This window comes from Anomalospiza imberbis, chromosome 18 (genome assembly GCF_031753505.1).
Source record: "Anomalospiza imberbis isolate Cuckoo-Finch-1a 21T00152 chromosome 18, ASM3175350v1, whole genome shotgun sequence".
Taxonomy (NCBI): domain Eukaryota; kingdom Metazoa; phylum Chordata; class Aves; order Passeriformes; family Viduidae; genus Anomalospiza; species Anomalospiza imberbis.
In genome coordinates this window covers 1009300-1024706 of record NC_089698.1, presented here as the reverse complement: position 1 = coordinate 1024706, position 15407 = coordinate 1009300, and the positions used below count along the sequence as shown (strand labels likewise).

The following is a 15407-nucleotide window of genomic DNA, read 5'->3' as shown; positions in this document are numbered from 1 at the left end:
CTTGGCCTCTGAGATATTTATATGCACTTATGAGATCCCCTCTCAGCCTTCTGGAGACTAAACAGGCCCAGCTCCCATGTTCTGTCCAAAGAGATGCTCCAGACTCATCTTTGGGGTTTTTAGGGTTATTTAATGCTGTAGTTGAAGGTTGTCTCACAACAAGGCCTTTCAGCAGGAAAAGGTGGTAAATGTGCACTGTAAAAGGCAGGGTTTATATGTGTTTTTATGTGTTTGGGCCTGGCTCAGCACCCAGGATGTGCCTGCTGACTCGGGGGTGGTAGCAGCAGCTGGGTGTGAGGGCATGCAGGAATTATACAGGTGCACATGGAGAATGACCACTCTGATTTCAGTGGGACAAAGCCTGTGGTTAAAATGGGAAAACACAAATCGGCGCTTGCAAGATTACAACCCTGAGATGTGCTGCAGTTCCACAATTACACATGTAAAGGTTGTGAATGTATGAAATTGTCTTCAGCAGCAGATCTTAAAGTCTTATTTTTGGCCAGAACAAAGTGGGTAAGACACTTCTGGTTGTGTGTTTTCAGTGAAAAAGTTAAATTTATTGACATCATGTAGTTACATACCAAACATTTAGGCATGACTTGCTCTGGAGCAGTGTTGGTAGCAAAGCAAGTGATGCTTGTAAAAGTAAATATATTCATTCAATAATGGGCCTTTGTAAATAACATATGCCATAAAAATGACTCATTAAATATATTTGCTTTCTTAAGTAGTTAAGAAATTTCATGACAAAGGACAATGAGGAAAAAGCAACCAGCTGTACAGACATTTCCTTGGGAACTACTGTAACATGACTGATTCTGTAACAAAATTACATTTCATCTTTTCCTAACGTAATATAGTATTGTCATATTAGCTGTGATTGCACTTTCTGAGGAGTTTAGTAGTATTTTCTGGAGACTCAAAGTAATGAAGCACACTTTGTATTATTGTGTCTTATTTTCACATTTTAGACCCTTCATAATTTACCTTGGTGAGTGAGGTGAGATTTCTACACTGACCCATCCCACAACTGGTACAAACACCTAAAAATGCTGAGCAGTAGCTGAAATGTACATTAAAATGTTATCTAACTTTTCAGGTATAGAGATGCAGGTACTCCCACTAAAATTCCCAAGTCACTGTTAGAACCCATACATTCTCTCTGGAAGTACAGCAGCTCAGGAAGGAGGTTTTCATTTCCCTCCAAGCAATCCTTAGCTACAGTGTGTTTAATCTGATACATGCACGACTCTTTCTGTGAACAGCTGTGTCTGTACAGGAATACATTCATGCATGTCCATGTTTCCAAGACACAGTGCTACACATATCCAGATTATTTTTTTTTCAGGCAAGGCCTATATAGCAGAAAGCCAGAGTCACCATAAATAGTGAAAAAATGTTAAGATCTCTTTGAATGTTTCCTTTATTTCCTCTTTATTTCTCAGGTGACTGGTTGAGTTTCCTCATTTCTCATGGAGCAGGCTTTGTCTTACTTTAATGTTTGCGTTTTTGTCTTCTTTGCGTTGCACGCTAAAGGTGTAGGACAGATTTTGTTAACCCAAAACGTGGCTTTCTGAGCCACAGCCAGATAACCTGCTTCAGGGTACACCTGGAGAATCTCCATTTTTGGTTGCGCACTGCCAGAGCTGCCTGGTGTGACACACCTGGATGTGGTGTGGGGAGATCCTGGAGCCACCAGGGGCTGAAGGGCAGCTGTGAAATCCTCACACAGCCTGTGTGACATCTTCAGCTCTGTGACAACTGAGAAGCCCAAATGGGCTTCACGTGGGCCACTTCAAGGCTGGCATCCTGGCCAGACTGACAAAAGCCCTCCACCTCTCAACAGGAGTGGGATTTCATGCCAGTGACATTCTCTAGAATGGTGACAAAACCATTCTAGAACCAGTGGTTCGGTTCTGCCTACCCTTAGATTAGCATTCACCCTATTTTTAGCAGTCCTGCAGGGTTTGTTGCTCTTCTAGGTTGCAGCCAAAATTTTTAGTTCCAGTGGAGTTTGGTCTAAAGAATGTTGTGCTAAATCTAAGTGATAACTCAGTGAGATGCAGTTAACACAGCTCTGCAGCGTTAAGATTCATTAGCAAAACATGAGCCTGGCTACCAAAATGTTTACAGTTTGCCAGAACCCACTCCAGTCTCCAGTGTGTGTTTTTATCACTTCCAAACCCTCAATTCCAGAACACCTGTTAGCCTCAGAAATCCACACAAATTATTGGAAGAAGTACTGTTTCAAAAATCATTAAATTCAATATTCCTCGGCATGTGGCATGTTTTTCTCTATCTGCCTGACACTGAAATTTGAAGAGTAATTTAGGCCATAATAACAAGGCACTGCAGTTGTTGAAGCCCACTTTTCCCTGTCTTCTCCAGCCTTTGGGGAAGCTGGCATCTGTGTGACCCTGTGGTGAATGACATTAGGCAATCAGGTTATAAGCAAAAAAGTGAGTTTTCTGCCCAATCAGCCCCCTTCTCATCACCACCAATGTCCTAGTCTCAATATTTGTACAAGATGTTGAAACAAGTTGAGTACCTACCCTCAGCCAGCTGATTCCTGTTCATCTCCCAATGGACGCCCTAAACTGGCCTCTCACCTTCCTGCCTGCTGCCCCACTCAGCTGTTTTATGTTTCTGGCTGTAATTGGGGTGGACCCTTTTATCCCGAAGACTGGCTTGCTGCTTTGGGATATGCTTTTCTTCATCTGGAGTTCAGCTTTGTTCCTTTTTCTTCCCTGTTTCGTTGCATCTTTGGGTTCTGCCTGTTGCTGTGGTTTCTTGCCTTTTCCCTGATCTCACGTACCTTTGGTTTTGCTTCCTTACGTGGCCTTCCTGATTCTGGAGTGGTCTTTGACCATCCCATTGCCTTGTTCTCCGGACTAGCACGTTCCTCTGCCTGTTCTGGTGGCTGGCATCTTACCCGCATTTAGGTTTCTTCCTATCGGTATTCCTGCACCGAGCATGAGGCACCTCCCGGGTGGCATCAGGAGGCAGAGGCTGTGATGCTCTTCTCCGGAGGCCTTTGAATTGACGTTCCGCGGGCACGATCTGAGCATGTCATCTCTGTGCCTAACGAGGACACAGCGCTGTCCAGAGCTGGGGGAAGGCACCCAAACCTTCTGGTTCGGTAGCCAAGTGCCCTCTGCCCGGGAGCACTTGGCAAGGCTGGCCCATCTCCGCAGGGCTGGGGGCCGCGGCCGGTGCGGCCCCGCTCCGCAGCGCCGTTTCCGGGAGCCGCGGGCAGGTGAGGCGGCGGCGGCGGCGGGCGGAGCGCAGCGGAGCGGCCGCTATGAGGCTGCTGCTGCTGGCGTGTCTGCGGGCACAGACCGGCAACGCCACCACGGCCGCCAGGATCCAGTAAGTGCCGCGGTGGGAGGGATGCGCTGCGCTCCGAGCCCGCCATGCGCGGCCCGCGCCGGCGCACGGCGGCGGCTCCGCCGGCCGGGCTGGGCGGGGGGCGGCGGCCGAGCCCGGGGGCACCGCGGGCACCGCGGGCACCGGGGGCACCGGGGGCACCGGGGGCACCGCGGGCACCGGGGGCACCGGGGGCACCGGGGGCACCGCGGGCACCGGGGGCACCGCGGGCACCGCGGGCCGCCCCCGCTGGGCGCTGCCCCGCTCCGCGGCACGGCCGGCACGGGGAGGCCGGGCTGCGCTCGCCCCGCAGCGTGCCCCGGGTCCCCGCACAGCCGCGGCCGCCCGGGGCTGCGGGGCTGGCACAGGCGGTGTGAGGGCAGCAGCTGTGCGGGAGCCGCTCCGCTGCCTGCCCTTGCTGCGGGCTTCGGCACGCGGCTCTCGCGGGGGTGACGGGCACGGGGCTGCGGTGCTGGGAAATCGCACGGGCGAGCAGAAGCGCAGGAATATTCCTAATGTCCTCGTTTAGCTTTTTCTGTGACGTCGGAAGGGGACGTGGCTGGGAGCATTGCTGCTGGGGCTTCGCAGTGCATGTCAGCTAGAAAAAAAAAAATAAGTCACTGTAAAAATAAAACGATTTCCCAATGGTTTTGTCCTCTTGAGGCCCGAAATAACAGTTTGGTTTAATCTTATCTAAAAGTCGTCCACAGTTTAATTGTTTATCTTCGGATGAATCTCTTGGAATATTCTGCTTTTACAGGTTTTCCCTGACCTTGAGCTGTGCGTTACCTGACATGTGGTGTTATGCATAGAAACATCCTCGGACATTAGGTTTTCACGCTGCTTGTGTCACACCAAGTCCAGCCTTACACTTCTGCAGGGCTACTCTGTTGTATAAGGTGCTGGTAGGGCATATCTGCTGGGCCTGTCAGTCACTCAGGCACTGAAGATAAGTCCAGAGAAAGCTGAAGGTTTTGCTATTTTAAAACAATAATTGTTACTAAAATTTTGACACAAAACAAGTAAATTCTTTGTGTGTATATATGCTTATTTTTATGCCTGTACATTCCAGCAGAGTTCCTGTGGCATTCTGCATTTCCTTTCATATTTTACCCTTTGCTCTCATTGGATAATACAAGACTAGTTATTGTTGGGCACTGCTCATTTTTCCTCTGTAAGGTTATTTACTCTACCTTTACAAATATTTACTTACCTTCTTCCACATTGAGGGAAGTCAGACGTACGTTTAGACCGGAGCTGTTCAGAGCTAATCTCATGGAAAACAGGTTTTGCGTTGTTTCTAGTTAAAATAAGTCTGAATAAGCCAGAAGAACAAATGCTGACATATGATATCAAACTTTTAATTACACTGATGCTGACAGTGAATGTGTGAGCACACTGTCCTGAGGTACAGCGGCTTAGCAAGGTGCCTTTACCTGAATTTTGCAAGCAGCAGTTGGTGACGTGATGGTGGCCTAAAAGAATGAGTTTTAGGATGAAGGGGCATGGACCTGGTGAGGCAGAGCAGCTCAGCTGGCAGATGGTTTAACATACGACCACGTCAGGGCAGTCAGCTGCAGCTGGCTGAGCACGTCTGCAGTGACCTGTGCACGGCACAGGCACCCGCTGCAGCATCCTGGTGCTTCCCGAGAGGAGCTTGTGTTCAGTTCCTGTCTTATCACGTGCTGTAAATGTTATTTATTGAAATAATGTAAATGTTATTTATTGAAATAGTATAAATGAGCCTTCAGGGAAAGAAAGTTCTGATCAGGGAAAAAGTAAAGAGTATAAGCTAGCAATTAAGTCCATCTTTCTGATTAAAAGGCTAGTCAGGTCACTAGAAAAGCATCCTGTGCAGATATTTCTATCAAATACTGGTTTTCTTAGGACTTTGTCATTCAGAAAACCCATAAAACTTATATGTGTGGCCAAAGGCTTGGCTGTGTCACTTGTAACACTAATCTGCCACACCTGAGGTTATGTGCACGTGGTAAACCCTGTATCATGTATGTTAATATACATAAAATACATATTCCAATTAATATTTGGCCTCAGTTGTGTCTGCGTGTGTGCTTAGGAAGTTATTTGTTCATTTTTTTTTTAATCTTTAACTTTTTGTTAAATATAAATGAAACAATGACGTTGTCTCCAGGTTGAATGCTTGCCAGCATAGATTAATTTTATGGCTTAATATCACAGTGTATACTCTGTTTTTGATATTACAGCTCTTCCAATAACTGCTTCATCTTTTCATAAATAAGGTACTCATTTCCTGAGTTTAAAGTAAGTGGTGACAAAGGTACCAGAATCTAATTTGGCTAAAAATCAACTTGCTAAAACAAGTGGTATAATGGATGTGCTGTGGGCTTTGGTCCTATTGGTGTGCATGATCTTTAATCACCTTAAAAATATGAGCAATGAATAAAGAATACAGCACTAAGCAAAAGTCTTTACTTAGGCTGCCATTGTTCAGCCTTAGAAATGAGATCAAAGAAAGTGTCAAGGAAGAAAAGAAATTATTCTTCCCTGCCCCTTGAAATGTTTTGTTCATCTTTTATTCCTTGGTAGTAAGGACGAATAGAAATCTGGAATTAATAGGTTAATTAGAAAGATTTAGATTAACTGTTTTGCCAATATGTAAATGTTTTCTGGAGAGGGAGAAATTGTTTTGGCTCTCATTAACTGGCCAGTTGAGACAGCCATTCTGTAAATCTCCAGGTAATCAACTGCGAGAGAATTAAAACCACAAATCCAACGTTGTCAACATTCCTCTTGACAATTGGGTTTGAGCTTAGACATTTATTGGAGTAATTCAGTAATCCAAACACTTCTACTGTTTTGTTTTACCCTGTGTGCCAGTGATGGAATCCCACAGGAGAACACTCCTGGGGCAGGGGATCCTCATGGCAGGAGTGGGAGCTCCTGCACCTCCTGGCTGGCTCTGCCCAGGTGCAGGGACATCCCTGCTCAGGCTGGGACATCCCTGCTGGCTCTGTCCAGGCTGGGACATCCCTGCTCAGGCTGGGACATCCCTGCAGGGACATCCCTGCTCAGGCTGGGACATCCCTGCTGGCTCTGTCCAGGCTGGGACATCCCTGCTGGGACATCCCTGCTGGGACACCCCTGCTCAGGCTGGGACATCCCTGCTGGCTCTGTCCAGGCTGGGACATCCCTGCTGGGACACCCCTGCTCAGGCTGGGACGTCCCTGCTGGCTCTGTCCAGGCTGGGACATCCCTGCTGGGACATCCCTGCTGGCTCTGTCCAGGCTGGGACATCCCTGCTGGGACATCCCTGCTCAGGCTGGGACATCCCTGCTGGCTCTGTCCAGGCTGGGACATCCCTGCTGGGACATCCCTGCTGGCTCTGTCCAGGCTGGGACATCCCTGCTGGGACATCCCTGCTCAGGCTGGGACATCCCTGCTGGCTCTGCTCAGGCTGGGACATCCCTGCTGGGACATCCCTGCTGGGACATCCCTGCTGGCTCTGTCCAGGCTGGGACATCCCTGCTGGGACATCCCTGCTCAGGCTGGGACATCCCTGCTGGCTCTGCTCAGGCTGGGACATCCCTGCTGGGACATCCCTGCTGGCTCTGTCCAGGCTGGGACATCCCTGCTGGGACATCCCTGCTCAGGCTGGGACATCCCTGCTGGCTCTGCTCAGGCTGGGACATCCCTGCTGGGACATCCCTGCTGGCTCTGTCCAGGCTGGGACATCCCTGCTGGGACATCCCTGCTGGGACACCCCTGCTCAGGCTGGGACATCCCTGCTGGCTCTGTCCAGGCTGGGACATCCCTGCTTGGACATCCCTGCTGGGACACCCCTGCTCAGGCTGGGACGTCCCTGCTGGCTCTGCACGGCCATGCCCAGAGCAGGAACCTGCAGGACAGGTGTTCATCTGCACCTTGGCATGAGAGCCATCATTTACAGGGGCTGCCCTCGGTACCACCGAGGTTTGCACTGCAGGAACTGTTTGCAGCACAGGTTTGAGCTTTGCAGAGTTGTTTGGTCCTTCCAAAGCTCAGTTACTGATTTCAGAACACAGAGGCAGGAGGAGCTGGTCCCCATCCTCACTCACATTTTTAATTCCTGTGATTTGCAGTGAACTTTAATCATAGTTCACTCATGCCAATGCACTTTGTCTATGTTGCGTCAAGGAGAAGTTTGAGAGGAAATGAAGTGAAGGACATGTTGGTTTAACAATTCTGAAAAAATAAGATCATTTACAAAGAAAACAGGAGATCAGGCAGGGTTTTAGCTCTTGTAATTTGATGAGCTTCAGTGGGAATTGTGAGTATTCAGGTCTGGCCAAGTTTCTAAGAGGCAGTGGAATGACTCTGCTCCCTTAACAAGCTCTGAATTGTGCCATATACATTTAACAGTAGTTGGTGCACAGCTGCTGTGCAGAACAGACAGCTGAGGGAAAGAGATAATTAATATTTTTGGATGAAGCCTATTTTGTGCCATTCAAGAAGTGTCAGTGTATCCACCTACCAAGAACTTTTTGGAAATCAAACATTCTTTGTCTGCAAGTAATTCCATTAAATCAGTATCAGTTGAAATTTAGAGAGTAAATGTTTCTGAAAGGAGACATCAAAGCAAACAGAGCAAGTTTCACAACCATAATACCTTAGAAATAAGCACACATTCAACTCCTGTGCCTTCTCATCAGCCAGGCTGTGTTTGGAACTCTAAAACTGTTTCCTTATATGAAAACGTGTGAATTGCAGATTCATGCTGAAGGAGGGGAGACTGCCAGCCAGGAGGAGTGAGAAGTAGTGATCAATTATGTAGGGAATAAAAAATTAAACATTGTAAAACATCGCTTGATATTTCATAGGTGTCTTAGAGAAAAATGGTTTTTGTGTAGAAATCTCAAAGTGAAAATGTGTCAGAAAAGGGCTGTACCTTTTAGCAGGATCTCTGCACACAGTATCGATCCAGAGAACACTCTTAAAAGTTTCATTTATAAGCTTTGTGATTTCCAAAGAATATAAAAAATGTACCAAACAAAAGAGAAATTAATTTCCTGAATGCTGAAATGAGGGGGACAGGGAAATACTTTGTCCAATACTCAGGTGTGTATAAATAGCACAGAGTAAGCAGTGGCCAGTATAATGTGCTTCTAAAAATGCTCTTTCACATTTACTGAATGGCTGAAGTTCTCCCTGATGCTTTCTGCCTAGAAAAACACCCAAAATCTGGGATCTGACAGCTCACCTCCACTTTAGAAATATTGTTTCCCCAAGTCTTGGCATTGGCTTCCCTGAGAGTTTCAGTAGAAGGGGAGAATATGGCAAGGCAAATTCTAGATCCAGGCAACATTCAGGGTTTGTTAAGACACTTGGGAATTTATCTCCTGTATTAAGAACTGTGATAGATAGAAAATATAGCCTTGAAATTTAGCATTTCCAGTGTTGTCTTTGATTCCCAGACAGCAGGAGCTGGGTTAATTTTTATTTCTCATCCACAAAGTATTTGTTTATGGAATGGCAAAATAATGTGAATAGACATTTGCCAGGAGGAGAAGAGATATGGATGATGTGTCTCCTCTGCCTTGGCTTCATCCAGGGACATCTGTGACTTCACACACAGATCAGTCTTCCAAAAAAATCCCCTGCAATAACTTTGCAGCACTCCCTAATCATGTTCCTTGGTAACAGCATATGTGTGAAAATCAGTCTGCTGTTTTTGGTTATAAAGATGAAAAGCCATTTAGAAAATATGAAAATAACACTGTAAATTTCAGTACTTAAATGCTACCCAATAACTCATCTTCTACACACATGTATTTCCATATATGCATAATTTGAAGCTTGTGATTAATGATATCAAACTCAATGGAATGTTTAGGGGATCAAGGCCTCTTTAAATCTGGGAATTTGAATTATATTGGGAATATTTGCTTATTTTTCCTTCTAAAGATCTATACAAAATTTTTACGTGCTCCTGAGTGGAATAAAAACCTGTTAAAAAAGAAAAAATTGAAGTTGTAGAGGTTATGCACAATTTCTGAGCCTTGGAACACTTGAGGGAGTCCCTCTCTATTTACTGCAGGAACAGCTGTCATTCCCCAGGGAGATGTGGAGCTGTGGAAAGTGTGGAGGAGAAGTAGTTATCCCTAGTATATTTTAAAAAAACTCTACTTTCGATTGGAATTCCTGGCTGAGTTTCTTGATTCCTGATGTCCTGAGAGAGTTATTTTCAAATTAATTGAAATATGCAAACATATTGCTTGTACATGATAGTGATTTATGGTAATTGGAATACTGATGGGAAAAAACCCTTTTAGACCATTTAATGAGCACCTGTGAAATTATGGAATGCATGCACGAGCATCCCAAGTATTTGCCCGAGAGATTTTCTCTCCACAGCTGGGAGATTTGGGCATCATTATTGTGATATAAATTGAGAACCTCTTTCAAGAGCAAGGCAGGTACTTGGAACCGGTTCATGGGACAACTGGTGTTAATAATTGCTCAGCAGTATAAATAAGGAGCTTAAAGTGTGGCTGTGTTTTATTATTTATTAGCATTTATCATAATTTATTGATCTCGTTTCAAACAGTGGAATTAAAAGGAGTTTGTTTTTAGGATAAGGAAGAAATGCGGCACCATATGTTGTGCCGGTGGAGCTGTCTGATACAGTGCTAATACATTCCTTCCAAGGCCTCCAGACATTTTACAGCACTTTTAGCACCAATTTCTGCAGGACAGAAAATCCCATTTCTCGGGAGGCTATGCGATGAGCAGGAAATGGAAGCTGACATTATCCAGGAAGTCAATGAGTTAGCAGGATTTTAATGCCAGGGCAATTAATACACCATGAGAAATCAGTCAGCTGCCACAGAATGAGCAGAGAACGTTCTTGTGGTGTTTTTATGATCCTGACAATGCGAACACTCCGTGGCAGCAGACACAGATTTTCTCCTCTGAGTTTTTTGGCTGATGTTCTTGGAACATTGATAACTGATTCTGCTTTCAGGGGGAGGAGTAAAGCTGTTGTAATCAATCAGTTCCTTGACCCTGGCAGCCTTTGCATCAGTGTTTTAATATGAGAACCACTGTATCTAAAGGTGAATGGGTAGGCTGGCTGTCAGGGGTTTGTTGTTGGGTTTGTTGCTTTTTCTGTTTGGAACTGAGATTTTTAAAGCAGGTTATGAAGGTATTTGTGTAATTTCTTTTGTGTAGTTTTTTGCTTATACATCAATTATCCTTTGCCTGGTTTATAACTGGGTGAGCTAAGACAAGAAGCAATTAAGCCCACCATCAAACAGAAGGGGAACACAGTTGACCTCCCTGGCTTTCTTGATGCATTCATTTTTGATGTGCTGTACTTTCAGTACCATTGACTAGCTGGACATGTCTGTGCTTTCTTCACTTGGTGTCCTTTCTCCAGAACAAGGGTCTGAGAATCTCTAAGAGCAAGGTCTGACACCTCCCTTCAAAAGGAGGGTTTCAGAATAATAACTTGAGTCAGGAAGGGTGCTGGGCACACTTCATTTTCTCTGATTTTTGGAAGTTGTGTTGAGCAGGCTCGGGCCATGCAGTGTTACACTGCTTGGAAGCGTGCCTGTGGCTTCACAGTGGTGAAGACAACAAATATCTCCCAGGAAAAAAACCAGCCTTGTGAACAGCTCCTGGTTGCTTGAACAAAAATGGCATAAAGTTGAAAGCCAGAGCAAAGTTTAAGGAAAAACGTTTTGATTAAGTTTGCTTCGTATACTGGTGTTCCTATAACATTAATAGTGACTTCTTTATTCTTTTTTATTTGTTCCAATAATGAAGGAATCATCTGCATGCTGCAGGCCATATCTGTGTTCTTAAAGATGCTTTCATGTATGAAAGTCCAACTGAAATAGCAAACCTGACCTCCACAGACAAGTTTGATGCAGCCCTGGCCATTCACCTCTATAAAGGAGGCAGACTGCTGCAAGGTAATCCTCTTTCTGCTTTGCAATAAAAATACCTCCTAAAAACTTCCTGCAAGGGAAGAGAATGAATCCTAACTGTTATAAATGGCTATAAATGTATAAACCTACACAGAATATCCTTACTCTGTTTATCCACTTCAGCAAACGCTCAGAAACGCTAAAAATCCCTCTCAATGGGAGATCTGATACAGAGAGAACAAAGTAAATGTACTTTTAAACCACATAGTGCTTTTGATAATTAAGTACTTTAACTACATCGGGATAAGAGCATTACATTAACATTAGGATCCTCTCAGCAAACGTGTTCTTTCAGAGGACAATGGCTTGGCTAAGTAGAGCTGGGCTCAAATGGAAGAAGGCAGGGACGCTAATTTGATTTTTCTGCTCAAAAATGAGTCAGGGTTTTTTGACGTGAAATAATATTCCTGTCAGCGAAACTGTAGGAGACAGCATGTTATCAGACAAATAATAAAATTGTCTATCCTCTCTAGCCACGTAGAACAAAATTTTAGCCTGCCACTAATGATACACTAGAAGCACTGGCTCTGAAAATTACAGTCAGTCACCTACTGAAATTGCAAGTGTGCATCCTTTGCTGAGACCACCTTGTATTACAGAAATCTGTTCCCTGAACAAAGGCACGTAATTGCATACTTCCATTGAGCTCAGGGGCACTTCTGCTGTGTTGCTTTGGAGACTTCAGCAGTGCCCCCCAGTTTGCCCTGGGGGGTTTGCAGACAGCCTGAATTACGATGTCTGCTGTGCCTGGGTTTCTTTTGTTCCAGAGGGGCTCTGATTTCAGCAGGGACCTGAAATACAGATACAAAATAAGTCTGTAAAATGAGCTGTGCTAACATGTGAATTAAGGCCTGTTGGAACATAGAAATGATTGGTTTTTTGACAAGACCTTGAACTGTTTTGGAAGAGGCGTATGGAAAATCTGAGCACCAAAATTTTGGGGTTTTTTTGGGGATTTTTGCTGAGGAAAAAAAAAGGTAAAGTTGAATTTTAACTGTTTATTGGAGTAAAATTTTACTGGCGTTTACCTTGCATGGCAATGCCCAAATGCTGTTGCTGTTAGGTTTTCAAAACGCCAAGTGACCTGAAAATCCTGATACTTTACAAAAACTCAGGAATTTAAATAAATCAGGAACACTGTTCCAAAAAGTACCTGCAGTAACTGAAAGAAAAATGACCCCAAAATCTCTGAAAGGCAGGACAGTAAGAGTAAGATTGCTGAGATGATCACAGTCAAAGTGTAAAGGTTATTGCAGACTTCTGGGAGAAAAAAAGAGATTCAGAGAACGTTCCTGGCTCCTGGAACATGTAGAAATTCAGTGATTGCTCTCATACCACCATTGGTGTCATACTATTGATCTGTTTGGCCTCATCCTGGAAATTCTGTTTACAGGATCAACACACGTACTAGATGACATAATAATTATTGACTTTTTAAATTTATTAAAGAGGCAATACATATTTTATGTGGTATTACAGACAGTCTGTCTCTTGGAGATGAGAGGCAGTGGTGCTTTGATAGTGCACATTAATTCCCTCCACCTGCAAACATTAGAGTATAATATCCACAAATGCCAAGGAAATTCTCCAAGTAGCCAGATTGGTAATTAGTCTTTCATTCTTTTTGCTTGCTCTCTCATTTAGTAATGACGAAATTAGCAATGCTAATAAATCCTGATCTCACAGCTCACATAGCTTTGAAATACAGATGTGAAATCTACAATACATTTTCTGTTTTTATCAACAAACTTTGTTTCCCACTTGGTTTGATGTCCTGTGAAAGTGCAGTTATTGTGTGTGGGGTTACAGTGCTAAAAAAAAATGAAAATTCAAGTTTCCTTTTCAAAGATTTCTGCCCCGTTAGGTGATTCAGTGTTATCAATGTACTTCTTCACTCCTGGTCATTACCTGGACACATTGGCCAACTTCTCATTGCTTTGCAGGGAGCAGAATTCCTTTTGGAATCATCTTTGGTGGGACAGATGTAAATGAAGATATCAAATGTAAAGAGAAACGGCAGGTAATGGGAGCCGTGCTGGAGAAAGCCAGGTAAGAGCAGGGCTGAAAGATTTCTGACAGGAAATTGCATTTTTGTATGGCAGATCTTTTAGGAAGTTTTCCATACACACTTGGGATCACGGGAAGATGTGTAGGCCGGCAGACAAAGGCTGGACTTCTTGAAATCCTGGTGATCTTTAGCTATTATTTTCTGATATTATTATTTCCTGTAACAGTTTGTCAGCAAATGCAGTCTGTGTGCAGTCTGTTTGTTTTGTGTTTCCCTGTTCCTCACACACAGCTTGCTGACAGAATGCCTGGTTGGAAGGTGGATCCCTCAAGTACAAGCAGATTTTTTTCCTTTTTTTTTTCTCCTGCTAATGTGATTCTTTTCCCTGGGTCCATGAGCAAAGAAGCAGAGACTGAAAAAATTCTTTAAGCAAATTCTCTCAGATTTTAGGTGAAATGACAAGAGAGTATTTTCAGGGTGTTTTAAAGTCTGGAAAGTTCTAGTGACATGCCAGTGTAGTCATCAAATGTAGATCAAGAATAATCATAAACCAGAGGAGATTACTAAAAACTAAAAAGGCTTCTGAGCATTTTTCATAATTTCAACATCCCCAGAAAAGAAGTTTTCTCCTGACTGATCCAAAGGTTTGTTGACTCATCAGTGTTTGCTCATGGCCATGGTGGGGGAGGAAACCTTTTTGTTGTTGCAAACCCAGAGCAGGATGGATTTTGGGCCAGGCAGGATCTGCACCGGGCTTCTCTCTCCTGGTTTATCCTTGCTGATGCCACTCTATTTCCCAGCTATTATTGGCTCACTTAACACTGGCAGAGATGTGCTGCTCTGTCTGTAATCCCCTGTAAAATGTGGTAAGTAAACAGATTTTAAAGATAGCACTTAATCACACTCATTGAAAAATCATTAGGGCATGTTCTTGCGTCTCAGTGTGGCTTGGAGCTGAAAGCAACTGAAGGTTCCACTCAGGAGAAAATTTATGTACTTGTTTACTTTTGTTATCAAGTAATCAGAAGTTATTATTTCAACAGGTCTGAAGGAAAAGAAAAATATATTGAATGTGTCAGATAAATTTCAGCACTGTGCAAAATGAGAAATACATAAAAACCATCTCTCAGTGTGTCCATTTGATCCATCTCTGTTTAAAATATCGTCTGTCACAAATACAGCTAATACAAAACCTGCTTTACTGAATGTTTTTAGTGCTATTGAGTTGGGAACCTGAAGTATACCTTAATAGCTTGAATTATCTGTGATATTTCAAAATGTATTACGACATCCTTATGCAGTTTACAGTATTTTCTCTGCTACAGGAAAAGCATCACAGCTTTCTAGAAGTTATTGTGAATGTACCTCTTCTCCAGTAGCATCACTGGTGTTATTCATTGCATAGTTATTAAAAAAAACATTGATTTTTTTTCTTTATTGATTGCAGGGTTCTAAGCAGAAAGCATCATGAATTGTGGATTACTTGTCCAGTACAATATCCCACCACATTGCATAAAACAAACTATTGAACACTGTCTAGCCTTATGAGTGTTTCATTTTTAATCAAATTCCTCTAAATGGTGCTTGTACTCCTCTAGGGTATTTTTTCCCTATTGAACAGTATTTTGTAGACTTAGAAGCAACATCTTTTTATGCTTGTTAATGTGATGTATTGAAAGGATAATTGCAAAATCTGGGAAGGGAGCATGTGCAACTTGACAAAACGAGCATTTGCAGGGGCTTTAATAACCTTAAAGCTGTCAAGTTGTGTGTGTGAAATTCATTGGAGGGCCATAAAGCAGATCCTACAGAACAAATGTAGGGGAATAAGGTTGGTTTCAACAAACAAAATAGGAGTTATAATTCAGCATTTATGGGAATTCTAATGAATGGTTGTGATTTCATGTCCTCAAATGATGACATAACATCTGCAGTGGAGAAGCTCTGTCCTGGTTGTGGCTGTTGTGCTTTTTCTCCAGCCTGTAAGGTGTCAGAGGCTTGGCCCAGGACAGAAGCATTTAGGAAATTACATGAAAAAGAAGCACTGAACCATCAGGGCAATGTGTGATGGCCTCTCTTTT

At 43.8% G+C, this 15407-nt stretch overlaps 1 protein-coding gene across 1 annotated transcript in view; it reads left to right on the top strand.

The window, feature by feature from the left end:
• Positions 1-3218: 3218 nt before the first annotated feature.
• Positions 3219-15407, top strand: part of GLT1D1 (glycosyltransferase 1 domain containing 1) — a 43367-nt gene continuing 31178 nt past the window's right edge. Inside the window, exons 1-3 of the mRNA XM_068208336.1 lie at positions 3219-3372; positions 11155-11303; positions 13262-13367. Coding sequence (XP_068064437.1) covers positions 3305-3372; positions 11155-11303; positions 13262-13367 — 323 coding nt within the window. The 5' untranslated portion in view covers positions 3219-3304. The remainder of the gene's footprint in view (positions 3373-11154; positions 11304-13261; positions 13368-15407) is intronic.